The 21832-nt window shown below is 37.5% G+C and overlaps 1 protein-coding gene across 1 annotated transcript in view; it reads left to right on the forward strand.

The window, feature by feature from the left end:
- Positions 1-39: 39 nt before the first annotated feature.
- Positions 40-21832, forward strand: part of DHX15 (DEAH-box helicase 15) — a 51452-nt gene continuing 29659 nt past the window's right edge. The window contains exons 1-3 of the mRNA XM_082462058.1: positions 40-301; positions 6163-6598; positions 9542-9735. Coding sequence (XP_082318184.1) covers positions 231-301; positions 6163-6598; positions 9542-9735 — 701 coding nt within the window. The 5' untranslated portion in view covers positions 40-230. The remainder of the gene's footprint in view (positions 302-6162; positions 6599-9541; positions 9736-21832) is intronic.

Genomic DNA, 21832 nt, shown 5'->3' on the forward strand with positions numbered 1-21832 from the left:
ACGCACGCACGCACGCACGCACGCACAGCATACCGCGGAAGCGCGCGCGCAGGCCCAGCCCTCATCGCCGCCGCCATTTTAGCTCCTGGTTCCGGCCGCACGGTGTAGGCTGTTGTAGCGGGAGGGGTGGGGGTCCTCCAGAGTTTTGTAGCTGCCTCCGACTGCACCGATAGAGCCGCTAGGTTCTCTTTTTTTCTTCCTTCGTAACCGCCCGCTCGAAGAGTCCGAAGATGTCTAAGCGACACCGGTTGGACCTGGGGGAGGATTACCCCTCCGGCAAGAAGCGTGCGGGGACCGATGGGTAAGCCAGGCCGGGGACGCGAGGCAGGGGCTCAGGCTTTGTTGGGGTCCCGGCCGGGAGCGGGCCAGGGAGGGCTAGGCCGAGCGGGCCACGGGTCCCGACCCTTTTGTTTCCCTCTGGGCTCGGGTCACTGGCGGCGGGGCGCGGGAGAGCGGACCCTCAGGCGATCGGCCCGGCAAGGGCACGGGGAGCTGAGTGGCGCGGTGGCCGCCCGGCCCAGTCGGGAGAGCGGAGAGGCCTTTCGTGGCCAGTAGGGTGCCTCCTCCCCGGGCGGAGTCGAGCAAGAGTCACTTCGAGGGGAGCGGACGGGAGGGAACCGCGGACCTCGTGGCCTGGGCTCCTGGTAAGGCCTGGAGCCCGGGGAGAGGGTGGGGGAGGGCGCGGCGGGAGTAATCGTTTCCAAGGGCACCAGGTACTTCTCAGGCATTGGGGTCGGGGAGAGGGCCTTGGGGGGCGGCTGGGCGCCCAGCAAGGGGAGAAGCGGAGGCCGGAAAGTGAGCGAAGCGCGTGGATTCTGGTGTAGGCTGGGGTGGAGGTGCTGGGAGTAGAGTGAGGCGTGCAGACGAGGAGTTCTCGGGGGAGGGGAGAGTAGAGGGTCAGCCGGGAGAAAGGAAAACGTGGAGTATACCTGATGGGCTGGAGGGCTGGTGGTTTGGAGCCGCGGAGTTTATACTTTGGCGGGAGAGTGCGTGCCTCGGTCCATTCAAACACTTCAAAGTAGATACTAGGCAAACTTCCGCTCTCTGCCCACGCTCCCGCCATCTCCTTTATTTCCTGCTTTGGCCGAAACAGTAGTTATTGGGCATCCCCGGGATAGCAATTAGAAGGCATTCTTTTTTTCCAATAAGTTCTTGTTTTCTGTGTCCCTCCCCCGTCCTCGTTCTTAGGTAGCTTTTGAAACAAGAAGGCCCTTTTCAAAAGTTTTTAGTGTTTACGGCAAAATATCGCCCGTCGGGAGGTTGCTTGGGAGTTGAAATAGACCACGCCCGTGGTGTTTCAGATTCCTTTCTACGTACCTTTTCTTAAAGGTGCAGAGGAATTTAACAGTTAACCTTAGCAATTGCATCAAAATCATTTCTTGTCCAGTGTGTACTTTCGTTCCTGAAGTACAGAGATTTATTTGGATAATTCAGGCAGAGCCATGAAAGTCTGAATATCTTCAATACTTTGCATAATTTTGCATTTTATTGTGTGTGTACGTGTGCAGAATCACTGTGTCAAGTCTGTATAACTTTTGTTCACTCAGAGTCCTTCCTTTCGGTTGATTGAGGTGTCTGTGTCTGGGGAGTATAAGCCAGGATAGGGTATACTTTTTGGTGGTTTTCCGTATATTGAATATGGAAAGCATAAATATATAACATTTTAATCGTGTAAATTTCTTAGTTTACAGTGTTCGATGTCAGCTTTCTCTCCCTCACCCCAACACACACAGCAGAACTTTAGCACATTTGAGCTACAAGTCACAGGCTCCTTAGAGCTGGAAGTGACTTTAAAGAGAGTATACTCGGCTCCACTTGAGGGATGAGAAATGGAGACCCAGAGTTGTTAAGGTGGCTTGTGCAGCCTTACAGTTTACAGGTGGGTCTAGAACCTTGATCTTTTAATTTTCAGTCTTAGCCTGTTGCTTTTTCCGATACAGCACACAGACTGTGACTGTAGTTAAGAGTCATTACAGCCTATTTTAATGACATTTACAATGGGTTGGTAAAGTAGGGAACACTTGGTTCTTTGTTCCTGTGAAGCAAAAATAAATTGCTTGTCATCTGGCTAAGATGCAACTAATGCCTCTCACAGAATTCAGATTGGAAAAAAAAATACGGGGAAGGAATGAATTCACTTACTGGTATTTGTGTGTATGTGCACCATTTAAATGCTTTTTTGGGGATTAGTGGGCCCATGATATGTACATGGGTTTGTTCCCCTTTCCTTGCAAATCCGACATCCTTAGTAAAAATGTGGACTTTTTAAGTCTGGTGGTGACCTTTTGATTCTCTTGGATATTATATATGACATCTACCTGTAAATGAACGAGAGTTCATCTTTGGAATAAAGCTCAAGTTCTGAGATGTTTTGGAGGGACATTTGTATACTCATTTCTATGTCACCTGAATGTCATTTCTGATAGAACTTTCTTTAACAGTGGGCTTAGAGTGTTTATTAGTGCTTAGGGTTTTTTTTTTCCGTATTTAATAGTTTAAAAAGTTACTTTTGTTGACTGTCATGCAGTCTTGCAGATTTTTCTTTTTTTTTTAAGCCCTGCTAAGTAGCAGGTGGTTTTACCTGAGAGGGTAGGCCTGTCAGTCTTGTGAACTCCACTGCCAAACATGGATGTCCCATTTTCCCCGCTACTCAGAAGGGAAGGTAATTCAGTGAGAGATTTTACTCAGATTCATGCTCCCAAACTATATGTGGCTTTATTTACTTTTGCTATATTTTAAGTTTGGAAACAGGTAGAGAAGTTGAAGGTTTCTGTTACATACTGACCTTATTCCTTTTTCCACTTTTCCCACAACATTTTCTGTGTAAAATTATTAACCAAAAGACAGCTTACTGTTGAAATATGGAAAAAATTTTGAAAACAGGAACATTTTTCACTTTGATGTTAGTTTCTGATATTACTGCCTGGTAAGAGTTTTTTCGGTTAAAAATGTGAAACATAGATAACATACGTACAGTGTTCCCAAAACTATTTCAGGTGCTTTATAAACAGGTTTTCACTGCAGTTCTGTGATGAGGTTAAGTAACTTGCCCCAGGGAACACAAGAAATGTCCATTCATAAAGATATAAAGAAAAGGGGAAAAAATTATCAAATCTTCATCCTCATCTTTATTTAATCCCTTGATGAAAATTTTTTTAGATCTCTGCATATTTATTCACAGGTATCCTGTCTGATACCAATAGGATCTTTTAATATGTATTATTTGTGCTTTGATTTTTTTAAAATTCACCCAGAAATATGCCATAAACTGTGGAATGGATATACATTATTCTTTCCATTGGCTGCATAGTATTCCACTTGTAAAGGGGTCTCATAACTTATTTAACCAATTTCCTGTTCACTGATGTTTTGGTAGTTTCCTAGTCTTACAAGTGAAAAGTGTGATGAACATCCTTATGTTGTACTTATATCCCTAGAAGTCCCTGAAAGTGAGATTACCAGATTAAAAGCAATGCTTGTTTAAAATACTCTGATTTTGATAACCAATTTACGTCTTCATTAGCATTTCTTTAGTTTCTGTTACTCCATGTAGAATTTTAACGTGGTATTTTAAATTTAAAAAATAAATGATAACCAATGTTTATTGGGCATTTATTATGTTCCAGGCACTACTTTAAGCACATTATATATATTAACTCATTTAACCCTTGCAATACCCCACAAGAGCTTTTTATAGATGAGGAAAGAAATAAATGTGGTCATATAGTTAGCTTAAGTGCTGAGCCAGGATTAAGCTGAGATAAAATACTGAACCATGTGCTAAACAACTGTGTCCTGTTGTGTCTCTCCCTGCCAGTATTGTGGCTAAGTGATCACTGCTTTGATAATTAGTTTTTTAAGCATTATACCTCGATTAGTAAATCTTCTAAGTAACAAACTCCTTTATAATAAAGGTGCCTGTTTAAAAAAGAAAACATGCATGTACACAATATTCTGTATGTATTTATGAAGCAGTGGGTTTGAGGGCCCCCGCCCCCGCACTGACCCTTAATTTTTATCTTCCCTTTCCTGTTGAAGGTAGATAGTTTGAATCACAGGCAATATTTCTAGGTGATTGAATTTGCTTTCTTATTTTAATCTAAGAGACTATTTTATCAATACTTCTCACTTTGCAGATTAGTAAATTGAGGCTTATACCTTTCCAGTGGTTATGCGACTGTGACCTAGGTGCTCGTGCTCCTTTTACTCTTACATCAGAGTTAAACCCCAATTCATGGTCAGCACTTAATCTTTGTGTCTTCAGAATGTATTTTATGCTTCCTCTGTTGCAGTTATTTTTGGTAATAAAGTTTCTGGTGAAGTAGGCCCTTGAAAAACATGCATTATTTAGACCAGATGTTCTTTAAGGATTCTTTATGTTCTATGAACTATAAAATGTCTAGTCTTTGAATCCATTCCTGACTACAGTGCTTCTCACTTTGCTGGACACGTATCTATCCTGTTGTAAACTTATTCTCATTCACATTCTCGGGCTGTGCAAATACTTATTTAATTACAAGCACCTTAAACTGGAGCAGAATGAGAGAAGCAAAGAAAGGATGGGTTGATGGTATATTGCGAAGATAGGCCAGGAAGCTTAAGTTCTGAGTTATGGGACTTCATTTTGTATGCTGAGTAGGTTATCCTTTAGGTTCCTTTGATTTCTTTCTCTTTATGCCAGATGGGATGAGAAGCTTCGATCCTAGCTTGTATGTCCTGTAATTCTGTAGAAGGGAACATTGGGTTGGGGGAAGGGAGAATCGCTTTTTATATATACATATGTGAAAAGATTATATATATGTAAAAAATATGTGTGTATGAATATTTGTGTACATATAATAAGGTTTTTCTCTACTTAGACAAGTTCCTGTGGAATAGAATTATTTATTTTAGAAGGGACAATATCAAATATAATTGGTCAGCTTACCATTTTTGTAATTGGGGAACCATCCTAACTCATGCTGGGCTCAGCATTTTAGCTGTATTCTACCAAGGGGAGTAACTGTTGCCCAGCTTATGTGCCATTACATCAGAATGAATGGTCTTCCCTAGTCTGCTGCTGATAATTGGGGCATGGGAAATTTGTATGTCTTTTGTGTGTTATGGATAAGGAACAGTGACATGTTTAGCAGCTTGTGTCATGGTTCCATGTTGCCTCACTATTTCAAATCTGAGTCCAAACACCTTGTGGCACATTTGTCTGCTATAGGATTTAGTCTGAAGTAAACTAGATTAGTAAAATGAATAAGCATAGATAATTTTAAAATTCTTATTGGTTAGGGATCATCTCTAGTATCTAGAAGTAGATACTAGAATTGGCTAAATGACCTAAGATTAATATGGTGGTCATCTGCATAATTTAAACATTTTAAACAACTTAATAGTGTTCAGTGAAGCTTGTTTTTAAATGAGCTACTTTTCACTTTATGGGTGATCAAAGTATACATAGGTTTTACAAAGTACTTCCCAGTGTCTTTTACTATTGCTGTTAAGGATACATGCAAGAGTAAACAATGAAAACAAGAATAAAAAGTTTTCGTTTTCCTTATAGAGCAATAGATGCATTTTGAACAAAACTTGGAAAGTGTTAACTTAGGAAAACAAACTTGCTAATTCTTTAACTCAGAATTTTGTTCTGAATTTTGTTTGTATTACTGTAATGTGAGGTGGAATTGTCTTTGAGGCCAGAAGCAATAAAAGACTTTGTTCTTGCTAAATTTTGAACATACTTTCAGTGTGAAAATACCTTTTCATGTAACCTGAAGGAGAATCTGGGAAAGACTGATGCCATTCTCTTTTTGCCTAATTTGTCCCTACCTTTTTCCCACACTGCCCTCAGTCTTTAATTTCTAAGAAGGAAAGGATTTTACATGCAGAATGAGTTCTTGTGTTATCTCAGCTGATGGCTAAAGGTGGAAAGAGACTGTTCCTTAATAGAATTTGATGCATCATCAAGGAAGGGAAAGATGTTTATGGATTAGGCATGGAGAATCCTTGATTACAAGTTATTTTTCATTGTTTCTGATACTTCGAGTTTTATATCAGTTTATTTGGTTGTTGGACATTTACTTTCTTGTGACTATAATGCCGCTATGAACATTTTGCGTAAAATTTGGAATCAATTGTAAATTTTTTTTATTATTATTATTTTTTTGTTTTTAGGAAGGATCGAGATCGTGAGCGTGATCGTGAAGATCGGTCTAAAGATCGAGAACGAGAACGAGATAGAGGAGATAGAGAGCGGGAGAGGGAGAAAGAAAAGGAGAAAGAATTGCGAGCTTCCACGAATGCTATGCTTATCAGTGCTGGATTACCACCTTTAAAAGCTTCCCATTCAGCTCACTCAACCCACTCGGCACATTCAGCACATTCAACACATTCTGCTCATTCTACACACACCGGACATGCAGGACACACATCACTTCCACAGTGCATTAATCCATTTACCAACTTACCCCATACGCCTCGATACTATGATATTCTGAAGAAACGGCTTCAGCTCCCTGTTTGGGAATACAAGGATAGGTTTACAGATATTCTGGTTAGACATCAATCCTTTGTACTTGTTGGTGAGACTGGGTCTGGTAAAACAACACAGGTGAGTTATTGAATACCACAGTCCGTACTTTATTAATGTTTACGTTTACTAAATGTTGCGTATTTGGTTCTGGTGGTTATTCTCATTGGCTGTCTGTCAGAACTTTTTGAAGCATAGCTGCTTTTATGTTTAGCAATTTTTAGTGACTTACGGGGTCGGAATCCTGTAGGGAGTACCTATTTTCCTGAGTCTCTTTGGAAAAACAGCAGTGCTGTTTTTTCCAGTTTTATTATGTAAATTATGGCAGTGATACTCTCCCACCCACTTTGAATCTGGGGCGGTACATATTTGGGGGCGCAAGGTTTGTTTTCCAATGCTTGGGTGGAGAGAGCTGAACCATTGGAATGATTTTGTTTTTGTCATTTTCATTTCTTTGTTTTTGTTTTTATAATTGTTTTGAACTATGTGAATATTATTTATTCTTTTAAAAAATAGAAGAGCTAAGTAAAGTCTTTTTACTTGTGACCTCAATGCAATAGTGTCCCCGTCCTCCCCACCCCTGAACTAAACACACGTTAGTGTTGTATTAGAAATATATTTAGGATACTTCTCAAACATGGATGAGCCGTTATTTACTAGGCCCATGTCATAGACGTTTAGGCTGCTTCTAATGGTTGTTTTGCATGGGCAAGTATATCTTTAGGATAAATTCTCAGAAGTAGAAATTACTGGGTCAGAAGATCGATTATAATTGTGGAACGTACAGCCAAATAGCCTTCTATAGGGAACGTATCAGTTTACCGTTCCGTGAGCATGTATGAGAGCATGTGTGGGAAACCACTAGAGTGTACTACTGAACTTGAACTTTTGCAAATCTGACAGGAGAAAAACGGTATTTCAGTGTAATTTTTAATTTGCATTTTCTTGCTATGAGTGAGGTAACCATATTTTCATTTTCAGATGCTTGAGCCTGACCCATCAGAAAATTTCTTAGATTTTACAAAAATAGCAGCCCCTGGCTATTGTAGAAAATTTGGAAAATTCAGGAAAGTGTTGAAATGAATTTAATAATTACTTATCATGCAGAAATAATTGCTATGTTTCCTACGGGCCTGATTTTCCATGTTTATGTACCTATGAACATGTTTAGGTTTGAGCATACTGCATATACAGGTTATCCTGTATGTGTATAATTTAAGTTACACAATGCCACAAATCTATCATTTTGAGTATTTCATGGAGACATTTTGAAGGCTACAATAGCAACCCAGATTGGAGGCTTTTGTTATATAAAAGACTGAGCCTTAGTGAGTATGGTTTTTCTTTTTAAATGGAGGAAATGTAATGCTGATGTTAGAAGCTAAAACTGTTGGTTTATTTTTATCACCTTATGGAAATTTAAAGAAATACATGAAAAGATGTAACTCTAAGCTTATTAATATTATATTTTTAAGAATTATTTCATCTGGTTTATCTAGTTTGTGTAGTATTAATAGCACCCATTTAGTCAGCAATTGGGTAAAGCCAGGCACTGTGTACTTTGTATTATCTCATTTAAGTTTTTCAACAGCCATGCAAGGAAGTTGTTAATCACCATTTTACAGATGAGCAAAATGAGGCTTTGATTTATGAGAGGTTTAGTGGGTTGCCCTAGGTTACACAGTAGATATAGGTGGATTCAGTATTTAAAACTCTGTCCCTTTGTCTCATAGTCAAAGTTATATTTATTTCATATTACTCTTCTGTGGTCTTATATGATTAACCTTATTTCAGAGATGAGTTTATTTAGTAGCAGTTAGTGGAGAAGAAGGGCAAGTGAACTCAAAACAAGATTTGTGATTTTTTGGATTAGTTTTTTTTTTTTTAAATACTTAAGATACATGGATACCTAGGATTGCAGGGATTTGGGGGATTCAAAGGGAGACAACAGTGTAAATACTGAATTTTACACAAATGCTTTTTCTGCATGCTCCTATTAAACTTTGACTCAAAACCATTAAGAATAGTTAGCCATTTTTTGGTTATCTTTTTGTGCCTATCAGAAAGTGAAATTCTCCAAACAAAATTGCAGAAGGAACCTAACTAAAATGTAGTAATAGTACAACTAGTATTCTTCAAATATCACTGTACAAATCCTATACCAAAAAAATGCCATGTTTCCTGTAGCATTAAAATCTGTTAGGCTTTTGGAGGCTTTGATGGAGATCCATCATGTCTTTCTTGTAGGAGTGGTTTCCAATTTAATGTAGTAAGCACTTAGATTTTTCCCATGGTTCTTTCCCAGGTAAGTGAGTAGAGAACCATTAAATTAGCAGATCTCTTAGTTTCTGTTGATAATGGAACAGCCAGGAAATGCAGTGTCATCATGGCAACAACCAACTACTTATGCTTGTTGGTCTTTTTTTTTTTTTTTTTCCTTTGTTTACCCTTCATTGCCCTCCTTCAGGGAAGTGCTGTTGCTGCTTCTATAGGTCCTATTGAATTTGAGATTGATAGTTAACTAAAATTAACTTTTAAGATGTACCTAAGGTGTTGCCATTGTGCATACTTCTGAGGGGAGAAGGATAGGAGTTAGATTCTGCTGGCTTACCAAGTATGAGCTAAATTTGTAACTTAAATTGTATAGGAATTTAAGTTACAGTTTCTTAGAATATTTTTGGGAACTACCATTTGTTATGAAGTAGAATTTTCGTAAGTTGGAATTTTTCCAGTGCATAGAGAAATGCTTGGTGGTGGAATATTGACACCATAGAGCATATTCAGCAAAGCCTCAGTGGACCTAGCTCACTGAGGAGTACAGTTATGACATATCAGTGTTATACATGACCCTTCCTCGGCTTGGAGAGCTCATGCTATTACAAGTTTAAGTCATAAGTAATAATTTGTGGTGTGCCTAAATTGAATTTTGTTTAAAATTATTAGAATGAGATAAAACACTTCATGTTAAATATACCTGATGTGCAGGCAGAGTAGAATTGATTTAAATGTGAAATTATTTGATAGATTCCACAGTGGTGTGTGGAGTACATGCGATCATTACCAGGACCCAAAAGAGGAGTTGCCTGTACCCAACCCAGGAGAGTGGCTGCAATGAGTGTGGCCCAGAGAGTTGCTGATGAAATGGATGTGATGTTGGGCCAGGAAGTTGGTTACTCCATTCGATTTGAAGACTGCAGTAGTGCAAAAACCATTCTGAAGTAAGTACTATCTTTAAAAATGAACACTTTTTCCCCCTCTGTTTTTATTTTCTGCCACCAGATAGGGGACTTTGCTAGTGGAGTCTCAAGCCATCTAACTTTAGAATAATCCAGATTAGACCTTCTTATGCTTACTAGACGACTTTTTAATATGGATTCTTTTTCTTGGTAGTAATATATGTATAGCTATTCAGTGGTCATTGGAGTTCAAAGGTCAGATTTTTTAGTTACTTGGTGCAATATCTTAGGTGAAATGTTGTATCATTTAAATATGATAGAAAAGTAAAGTGATATATTTAGTAAAAGACAGTTACTTTTAGAATGAATGATGTGTGGGAAGGGGTATGATTTATTTGGGTGAGAGAGCTTTTAATGTTAACTGTATAGCTATTACCATGCATATGTTATGAGCTAAAAGGAGGAATCTTTTGTCTTGTGATATATGCTTGGAGTCTCCTCAAAGACCTCGTTCCTCTTCATTATACCATGGTGCACATGATTGACAACCATGCTGAGCTTTTTTCTAACATTTTCTTTAACTTCCCTAATTTTTTATCTTCATCTTAACACTTCCATTCTGCATAAGTAGTGATGTTTGTTGCCTGATGGTAATTCTTTTGAAAATCTTCCCCTTTTTTTAACTTCTGTTTATTCTGTGTATGTATAACATTTCAATCATTTTTTAAAAACAATTTCCTTGTCATGATACAATCTTCTCCCTCAGGCTGTTTTTAAAAGACAATTGGGAATAAAATGTTACATGGACAGTGACATGAGTCTTTGATGGCAGAGTACATACTGTGTTATGGGGGAAACTATATATTTTACGGAAAACTTCAAATGTATGTAAAAGTAGAATAATACTGTAATGAACTCGTGTTTGTCTTGCATCTTCAAACTTGGCCAATCTTATTTCATCCATATCTCAACCTTTTATATGTCCCATATAATTTGAAGTAAATCCTAGGCATCGTATACTTTCATCTGTAAATATTTCAGTGCATCTCTTGCGAAGATAAGATTTCTTGAAATGTAACTGCGATATCACAACTTAAAATTTTTCCATAATCAGAACATTGTTACCCTCAAGTTTCATTTCAATTTCTTAGTTTCTTTGATATTTTATTAGAACTTCAGATTGTTTCATTTTTTTTTTTTTTTTTTTAAACAGTATTTTTTTTTTTTTTTTTTTTAAATCCTCTTGGGCTTTGCTTTTTTTTTTTTTTTTTATAAATTTATTTATTTATTTTTGGCTGTGTTGGGTCTTCGTTTCTGTGCGAGGGCTTTCTCTAGTTGCGGCGAGCGGGGGCCACTCTTCATCGCGGTGCGCGGGCCTCTCACTATCGCGGCCTCTCCCGTTGCGGAGCACAGGCTCCAGACGCGCAGGCTCAGTAGTTGTGGCTCATGGGTCTAGCTGCTCCGCAGCATGTGGGATCTTCCCAGACCAGGGCCCGAACCCGTGTCCCCTGCATTGGCAGGCAGACTCTCAACCACTGCGCCACCAGGGAAGCCCCTGTTTCATTTTTAATAGCAGTTGAACTCAGGTGTTTACTTCAGCTTGTCTTTATGACTTTATGAGACATGTTTTTGGCTTAAACCTTAATCTTCATTGAATAAATCTTTTTAGTTTAGTGGTAGTCACATTATTGGTTGGTTGTAATTACAGTATAATTGACAAAAACACTACATAAGCAAAATCTTAACTTACGATTTTTTTTTTATTTAAGATTAGAGAATGTCAAGCAGTTGAGGATAATAAAAGGCAGATTTTACTCATCTTTAGGAGGAATAATATTCTAAAATTTGATTCAGTATACATTGAAATTTTTTTTTTTTAAAGCCACAGTTGAGCAGGGAGAACAGAATTTGGAAATTCGGAGATGAGAAAGTTACATGCAGTGTTGGGGCAGAATGTGTGTATGTTTGTAGTAGGAAGTGGTAGGCTTTTAAAAGGTGTATGCTTGTGAAAGATTTTGGTTCAGTTAATAGGGAGTGACAAGTAACAGATTTGATAGCTGAAAATGAAAGTATCTTTGGCATTGTGATGTTTTCTTAATGGAATGGTTTCTGGAGGCTATAATGAAATTTAAAAAAACTTTAATTCTTGACAGGGTAAGCGTATTGGAATTTCTTCTAGAATCTTCTGAAGAGCTAGAAGCTAACTTAGTATTATCTTTAAGTGATATCAAATCCTATTAGTACAGGGTTAGTGGTAGTTTTAACTAAAGGGAGTGCTCCATTAAGTGCAGTGTCTTATGAATCCCTATATGTATTTTGTATAGTCATCTATCAACTCATTTCTTGAGAACCCAGTGTTCAAAACATTTAAAGCTTTAACTTAATGAGGATCGGTTACATAGTTAATTGGGTAGGAAGAGTGAATACATCAGACAACTATCAGTACCCTCCATAAACTATTTTCATATATAGATATAAAATGCTTATGTATCTACTGTGTAGCCAGAAGAAGCCTTTAATTTTCACCATTGAAGGATGGTAAAGAGGACTAACTTATAAAGATTCTGTCTCAGGAGCTGAGAACTTAACCATGTCCTTCCTGATTCATTGTGTATACTGAACAAATGCATGTTTATTAATTAAATAAGTTTGAGAGTACTTTAGCCTAATTATATCTTTAAATCATCTTTATACAGATTAATGGTCCAAAGATAGTTTCTTCAGTGTTTGGGACACATATATGTCTAGGTTCTAGGTTTAATATTGTGCTATTTTAGAGGGTTGGATCTAGTGTAAATTAGTGCATAGTATGTTAGACTAGCCTTAAATAGCTATCCAGTCCCAGTAGACAGGTTACTTTTCAAAACCACCACTGCTAAATGGTTTTTATATTTTGTTTGTTGTGTGTTTGCCTGCTCCCATCTTTTTTTTTTTTTTTTTCCCTCCCTGAAGTATTTCTTTTGCAGTATATTTATGTTCCTTTGGCCATCTTGGAATGCACATTATTGGGAGGGGTACCTCATGAGGTAGCTATAAGAGCAGAATAGTCAGAAAGATTAAGTTGCCAAATTTGTAATGAGTCAGTGAAAAATATCTTAATTCATTTTAATGTTAGGAAGAGGTTGATAACAGTTTTTTTGTTTTTGTTTTTGTTTTTTTTTCAATTGTGGCTCACGGGCCCAGTCGCTCCGCGGCATGTGGGATCCTCCCAGACCAGGGCTCGAACCCGCGTCCCCCGCACCGGCAGGCAGACTCTCAACCACTGCGCCACCAGGGAAGCCCTGATAACAGTTTTGCACAGGATTTTAAGCACTTTGTACTTGGACTTGTAACAAATTTTAAGAAATCCATTCTTCATTCTTTGTGAAGGAGCTGATAACTTTTAAGGGAATAGAGCAGTTTAGTAGTCTTGAACTTTTGGAAAAACATCATAATATTTAAGTTATTAATTTAATAGCTAATTTCACTGTTATTTTAGGTGGTGTGCTTCCTTTTTGTTTTTTTTTTCCTCAAACTGCCTAATTACTGAGAGATTGTGATATTGAGGGAATCCGGTAATTTACACAAGTAATGCTTAGTCATTCATTCAGTCAGTTAATAATTGAGTACCTTCTGTGTGTTGGGCAGTGCTAGGTATAGTAGTAAATCTGGTTCCTGTCTACATAAAGCAAATAAAAAAGTAAATATAAAATTAAATTATGATTAGGCTCTGAAAGAGAATTTTGGAGTGTATATGAAAGCATCATTTGAGAATTCAGTTGAGACTAGAAAAGAGAAGGCAGAATTTTAAGGCAAGGACTGAACTAAAAGTAATGGTTTGCCAGGAGTAGGGATTGGGGTACAGAGAAGCAGATCTTTCTAGGCACATGGAACATCATTTTTAAAAACTTATTTTCTGAAGGGGAAAAAAAATCATACTTTTTACTTGAAGGCACTGTAGTCTGCATATTATTTAAAGTATCCAACTCATTTGTGTGAATCAGCATTTCCATGGCAGATGGCTTTTGAGATATTTCAGGACTGGTTTGTAGACAGTATGGATGATCAAAGATTGTTTTTTTTTTGTTTTTTGGTTTTTTCCTTGCCTAATTAGAACATAAACCCTTTGGGAAGAGAGTTTGTGTCTGTATCTGTAGACATGTCTTGTGCATGAATCCTTTAAAAAAAAAAAATTCTGAGGACACGGAAGGGGGGCAGCAGAGGAGTGTGAAAATTTGTCACTACAATGTAGACTAAGGGTGAATCTTAAATATAATCATGGAAAGGGTAGAATTTTCATGGAAAGACATTTTCCCTGATTTGTTTAAACTTGTCTTGGTGGAGAAGGTATAGTGATTTGATGTACATAATTTGCCTTTTATTCTGAGTCTTTTGCTTTTGGGTATCAGATTCATTTCAATTTGGGGATGTCACAAGACTAAGAATTCAACCCAGGATAATGTTGATGAAGCAGAAAGTGTTGCAGCTCTTTATTGGAGGACACATGCTTTTAGCTCTGTATGACTGTGCACTATCCTGAGATGTTTATCTTTTATATAACTTCAGGACAAGATGCTAGAAGATCAAGGAAAGTTAAAAGACAGGACATAGCTGAAATTTAATTAAGTGACGGGGAGAAATAAAGCCTTGGGTTTTAAGGTGTGGTAAGCCCTTTGTAAAACTTGAGGGAGAGAAGTTTTGAGCAAACCAGCCAAAGAAGTGCTTTTCCACAGAACATGGATCGGAAACTTGCGGAATTTTTTAATCTCCAAAAGACAGTCTAGGTAAGAAGATGAAAGAGAATCCAAAAATATTTAACAAATATAAGAACTCAGTAAAATAGAATATCTAAGGTTGACCCTTGGGGAGGATTTACCAGATATTGCCATAGCAAATTCTTTGGGACCCCTGGAAACAACAGTTCGAAGCACCAGCTGCATAAGGACTACTTAGAGATTCCAGAGTGGGTTTCCAGCAAGACAGTCTTGTTCTAAAAAGTTGACTTGAGAAGAGAAGCAAAAGGAAAGAGATTGTAGAGCACAGACTCTAGGATTGCAGTGCCTGAGTTGTGTCCTAGCTCTGCCACTTATTATCTGTGATTTTGGCCACATAATTAACCTCCCCTGAGCTTAGTGCTTTTTCAGAAGATGGAACTGATAATAACAACTACATCTTAGGGTTGTTCTCAGATCACATGTGTAATTTGTGTGTAGCCCATGGAGTAATTCCTGTTACCCAGCAAGTGCTAAGTCAACATTTCTACCCTTGCTGCTGCTGACAGTGGTGGTAGATTTCCAGTTTGAGAAATTATTGGATCTTATTAACCAGTTAACCCGGTTAATTTAAAACAGACTTATAAAACCAATTTAATAAAGTTCCTTTTAATACAACAATTGAATTACAATTTGGGGGTTTTAGCTTGAATTAAACATTGACGTTACTTGTCAATATGAAATTAATGAATGAATCCAAATATTATTTTAGGACTGGAGGTAAGATGTGGAAACAGATATCTGGTCATTAATTATACAAACATCAATTATAAACTATTTTATTGAACATCTGTTATATGGTAGGCTTTGTTCTAATTCAAGTGTAGCACTGAAGTTAGGGAAAGGCAGTTTTAGTGGATCTTTAGAAAGGGGTGGGAATAAAGAGTAAATGTGGCTATTTACCACTTAAGCAGTTCCTGTCATAGAGACTAAAAAATCACTGTTGTCACCTTAGAATTAAAATTCTGTTGACTTTTGTTAATTCATAGAAAGCTAGCTTGATTTCCTAAAGGTCTGCATATAGTATTACATTTGACCCTTGTGTTTATACTTAGGCACTCGCAAGGGATTAGTTATAGAAGTCTCTTTTGTTTACAATGCCAACATCTTTAAAAACACCAAGTAGGGGGCTTCCCTGGTGGTCCAATGGTTAAGACTCCGTACTCCCAGTGTAGGGGGCACGGGTTCGATCCCTGGTCAGGGAACTAGATCCGCATGCTGCAACTAAAGATCCTGCATGCTGCAACTAAGACCTGGCGCAGCCAAATAAATTAAAAAAAAAACACTAAGTAGAACCTCCACATTGATCCTAGCTTTGTAAATTCTGTTGTGAAGATGGGAGAATATTTCCTTCAAAAGTTATGAAAATTTGCAGAATAGGCAGTATATTTTGAAAAAAATGATTTAGTTTCCTTATTTTTCTATTGTTAATTTCTTTTGCTTGATTAGATCTCTAACTCTGAAACACATACCAAATGTATTTTGGCTGTTTGCCAGAATAAAGCTGTATTCTTTGGCTGCTGATCTTCAGCATTTCAGTTAATAACTATGAGGCTATATACTTGATAAGTGGGATATGATGTTTTCTGTTTGGCTTTTTTGGTCCATTTTTTAAAAAATTAATTAATTTGGCTGCGTCGGGTCTTAGTTGGGGCACGTGGGATCTTTTGTTGCATCACACGAGCTTCTCTCTGATTGCCGTGCGAGGGCTCAGTTCAGGCACGTGGGCTCTCTAGTTGTGTGTGGGCTCTAGCGCGAGAGGGCTCAGAAGTTGTGGCGGGCGGGCTTAGATGCCCTGCAGCGGCATGTGGGATCTTAGTTCCCCGACCAGGGCTTGAACCCATGTCCCCTGCATTGGAAGGTGGATTCTTAACCACTGGACCACCAGGGGAGTCCCTGTCCATTTTTTTGATATTAGAATTGCATTAAAACATTGTAGATTGCAAATTATTCCGAGTACTGTATAGTACCTTTCCATGTGACTGTTTACATCTAATAGTGATTTGTTCTCATTGTAACTGATATCATGCTGAATATAGTGTTGTGGTTATAGTAAGATTAGTGTTGCTCATAATGGGTAATGCTTTTGCTAAGAATATGTCAAACTGAACTTGAGCCTGTATAAATCTTTATCCCTTTACCAGTGAAAAGATCATTATGTATATAAAGGAACTGAGCTAGTGTTGTTGGCTCTTTTCTGACTTGGTTGGGGAGGTAAGCTATGAAGCAATTAAGAAGGTAGTTTGAATGTCACATGAATTGTGTAGATGATTTCACAGAAGAGGTGGTATTTCATCTGGGCTGAGAAGGATGGAGAGACTTAAATGGGCAAATTAACTAGGTAGATAAGCTAGATTTTAAGTAGAGTAGAAGTTCCCATGCTGCTTTGGTTCACAGCATGCTTAACGTCAGGAGTTTTTTCATGACACCCTAGGCCTAAAGAAATAACTCAGAATTCTTGTTTATTTAGTAGTTTAGTTCGAAGAAGTATTTATGTTCTAACAACTTAATAGCCCATTAAACAAATATTGGACATTGAAAGAAAAAACTCAGTCATTATTTCATTCTTAACCACCATTATTTACTAATGTGATGTCTGCGGAATCAGAGTGGATGCTTCCACCTTTACTTTTCTACACAGTAAACTTAGATTGTGCTTTAGTGGATTGTATGTGAGCTGTCCTTTAGGAGATCTTAATATTGAACAACCAGATGTCTTGCTTTTTTAAATGGCTGTGTTCTTGTGGATCAGGTTTGTGAAGTTGTCTAAATTAAATTCATAGAACTGAGACATACAGTGCTAGTAGCTATTTTGGACATGCACAGAAGACTTTCTTAAGTTAGTGATGAGTCCAGAAATAGCCAGGTCACTTGAAAGAGGTAAAAAAACTTCATTTTTTAAACTGACTTCTATATACTTAAAATGTATGATCAACTTTTTTTGTGCACATGGCATACAGAAGTACTGACTGACATTGGAAAAAAATTGTTTTGATGGATGAAGGTATTTGATAACTTTATCAGTAGCTCTTTAATAAGTATAATAGCATTCACTGTAAGCATGTTTAAAAATTGTTTGCTTTTTTTTTGGTAATCAACCATTTCATAGTGTTGGCATTGTGAAGGAAGGGTAGGGTGTTTAGACTCACCATATTTGCTGGTGAAAAGAACAATATTTTATAAAATCACTGTACTATATGTAGTTCTGTCTTCTAATATTATTCCTGATAAATGCAAACTGTTTTAGCTTTGTTATTTTTCTGTTCCTTACTATTGTCATTAAAAAATTATTCTACCAATAGGGGCTTTAAACAAAAATAGGTTATGTGGTAGGAAAGTGTGTAAGTACTTCTTTTAGTCACTGTCTCTTTCAGAAGTCTTGATCCATTATAACTTTGAAGAAATTACCACACACAAACCTGTTTGTGTAGGCATTTTAACATGGGTAGCTTTTCTTTAATAGAGACACATATGTCACTTGACTGGATTGTAGTGGGTTAATCTAAAAACAGTGGTAAATAGAAAATTTATGAAAACGTTAAACATTTTATTTTAGCTTAAAACCTATACATTCGTCAATCTGTTAATGTAGGACCAACACATTTCCTTGAATATGGGCCCTTTGGAGTTCCATTACTTAGTAAATTGTCTAGTTCTAAAGGTGGGATCTAAACCTCAAACACTTGCAACATACACAGGTGTTGCTTTTCTGGAATTTAAGAGAGTTCAGTCTTTTGGAATTCTGGAATTCCAGACACCTTTCACTCTTCTGTAGTTATCTCACACATTTGATAGCTTTTGTGTGTGTGATTTATCTTTTTCAAGCTTTTCTGGAGCGTACAACTTAGGATACATACATATAACTCTCTTTTCTGTTCTAAAAGTTGATCATCATGTCACATATGATTATGTTGACCCAACTGGCAGGGACAAAAGTGTAGTTATACTACAGTATGTTCGTAGAGTAAGGGTGGTTTTCCCAAGGATTCATTCATTAGGTGGAGGTTAGTTAAGAGTGTAGTGTAGAGTTCTACTGTATTGAATACTTACCAAGTACCAGGCAGTTGGTGCAGTTAGGTGTTTTATATACATTGTTTTATTTAACTTAAACAATAGCTACCATATTCTCATTTTTCAAATGGAGTGTTAGAGAAGTTGAACTTGTTCAAGGTTGAACACCAGTAAGAAAGCAGGGACTTGATCAAGGTTTGTGTTGCAACAAGGATGTGTTCTTAAACACTGTATGTGTTGTTATTCCTCTCCATCCTCATTCTTCATCTCTCCATATAGTTAAGTGTAAGTATTTGTAAAGCAGTAAATCTAATTACTCAGAATTAACAGGGCCTGTCATTTATACTAAATACTCTTTGAAGCAGATACCAGGAATTTCTTTGGGTCATGCTGAGACAAATTTTGGATCCCCTAAAAACATAGTTTTGATTTACATGCATATTTAATCATGCCCAGGATAAAGCCTATACTTTGAAAGGTAACCAAAACCCTAACAGTATTGGAAAAGCACTGTGTAACTAGGATTTTCAGAACAGATTAATTCAGAGTTTATAGTAGGGCTGGTTCAAGATGTATGGCTGCTGATTTTATTTATATTTATCTTGGAGATTGTTGTAGAACAATAAACAAAGTTGCCTTATTCTTTTTAATGGCTGCATAGTTTAATTCTTCTGATGGACACTCAAACTTAGAGTTTTTGTTATTAAAATCGGTTGCTGCCCTAGGTACTCCCTTACAATCTTGCACACACATTTTTTCACACATGTGTACAGGTGAGTATATCTGTGAAATGAGTTTCTTAAAAATGAAACTGGTTGGATTAAAGGGTGTGTTTCATTTTATTAACTGTGGCCAGATTTCCCTTCACAGAGATTTTATCTACTCAGACCAGTAAGGGATGAGCAGATGAGCGTCAGTTTCTATGCCCTTGCCAACACTTTGTTGTGGAACTTTTTGTTTTTTATCTTTGTCAGTATTGTAAGTGAAAAATAGAATCTCATTATGGTTTTAATTTGCATTTCTTTTGTATGAAATTGAGCATCTTTACATGTATTTATGAGCCATTTGTATCTCTTTTTGGAATCTGAGATGCTTTTTTCATCTTCCCAGGAGTATTACTACCTGGTTGACAGTCGTTTGTAAGGTGCTGTTTTAAAATGTATGGTTTAAACAACAAGGTCCTACTGTATAACACAGAGAACTATATTCAGTATCCTATGATAAACCATAATGGAAAAGAATATATATTTTAAAAGTATGTATATGTATAACTGAATCACCTTGCTGTACAGCAGAAACTAACACAACATTGTAAGTTAACTATACTTCAATTAAAAAAATCATGAGTGGAAAAAATAAAAATAAAAAAAATAAAATGCATGCCAATCACAGAGAAGGTAAATTTGAAAAATATGCAGTATTATAGGATTGATGAAATTTGGTAACTTTATATTCTTTGTCCTATGGTGGTTCTATGGTTGGTCGGCCTTTTTCTTACTGATTTGTATGAGCTTTTAGCAGTTGGCATTCTGGATATGAGTTGCAGTTTTTGCCTAGTTTGCCATTTGTTTCCTTGCCTTGTATATGACATTTCATGCCATGCAGAAACATGAATTTTATACAAGTGTTTAACCACTTTTTAATGTTGGATTTTACATCACACCCTGGCCAAGGTTGTTTTAAATAATCCTCCGTGTATTCTGTATTCTAGTATGTTTTTGTCTTAAACATCTTTGATCAGTCTGGAATTTGGAGGGTTGGCGCTGAGGCAGGGAGTCTTTTATTACCCACCCCGCTCCCCCACCACCCCCGCCAGAGAACACTGTTACCGAGGATTGCTTACCCATACAGTCAGGTTTTTTTCTTCATTCCTGCACGCGGGCTTTCTCTGGTTGCGGTGAGTTGGGGCTACTCTTTGTTGCAGTGCGCGGGCTTCTCATTGCAGTGGCTTGTTGTGGAGCACGGGCTCTAGGGCACGTGGGCTTCAGTAGTTGTGGCGCACGGGCTTAGTTGCTCCACAGCATGTGGGATCCTCCCGGACCAGGGCTCGAACCCGTGTCCCCTCATTGGCAGGCACTCTGAACCACTGCGCCACCAGGGAAGCCCTAGTCAGTTTTTCATCACTCATAACGTGAGCATTACTTGTTGACATTCATTAAAGTTATGAATAATACATAGTTTATTATTAAAAACTTTTTAAATTTCTGGTGTTCATTTTGCAAAGCATTTGCCACCTTTCTGTGGATCTTTTTTCCCCTTTATGACTTTTCTTTGAATCAGACTACTTGAGATGTTTCAAAAATTATAAATATATGTAAAGAAAACTATAAACAAATAACACGTTTGCAGTACATAATGTTTTAAAGTGCTTTTGTTTATATCAGAATTTGTGACATTGGTTGGGATCAGAGTTAGCGGTTGGCTTGTACCGTGCTGTCTGCCTGTGCCCATTGATTGCAAAAAATACTTAAGCTAAATTGATAGTCCTTAGTACACTGGGTTTTTTGGTTTGTTTTATTATATAGACAGTCCTGGTTGGAAATAGGGACTATTTCTGACTTGCTCCAAGGATGTTTTTGCCACCTTAACCATCTACTTTGCTTAATCTGCCTCTTTTTTTTTTTTTTTTTTAAGTTTTATTTTAATAGCGCCAAAGACTTTTTTATTTTTTGGCCATGCCACGTGGCTTGCGGTATCTTAGTTCCCAACCGGGGATTGAACCTGGGCCCCCCCTGCATTGGAAGCTTGGAGTCATAACCACTGGACTACCAGGGAATACCCTGCCTCTTATTTAACTTGATTAGTTTAGACTGGTGCTTTCCACAAGTTAGCAAGCATCAAAATCATAGGAAAGCTTGTTAGAACACAGATTGCTATGCCTCACCTTCAGAATTTTTGATTAAGTAGGTTTGGGGTGAGGCCAGTTCTGTAGTTCTAACCAGTTCCCAGGTGATGCTGATGACTTTTTAAGCTAATCTTTGTCCTAAGACAGTTAAAAAAACACTGTGGAGAATAGGGTATCCAGTAAAATGTAGAGTTTGGCTGTCCTGTGCAATTTCTGTTTACTAGTCCATTACTGAAACTTCAAAATAATGTAATTACAATTTATTATTGTGACCCCCTATTTTTATGGCTCACCCCTTAGTCTGGGCTAAGTATTTTATCACTACTATGAAAGGTAGTAAAACTTGACCTAACTAAAAGAAAATGGTTAGGGTTTTAATAGGACCTACCTGATTCTCCTTTTTTTGTGCTCTGTTTCAGGTTACTTTGTTTTTTTTAGCAAAGGGTTTCATACATCTAGCAGTACAGCAAATCACCAGGTAGCTTTTTTATTTATTTATCTGGGACTTTGAGGAGAGTGTGTTAGTGTAGGA

This window comes from Balaenoptera physalus, assembly GCF_965194825.1.
Source record: "Balaenoptera physalus genome assembly, chromosome: 5".
NCBI lineage: Eukaryota > Metazoa > Chordata > Mammalia > Artiodactyla > Balaenopteridae > Balaenoptera > Balaenoptera physalus.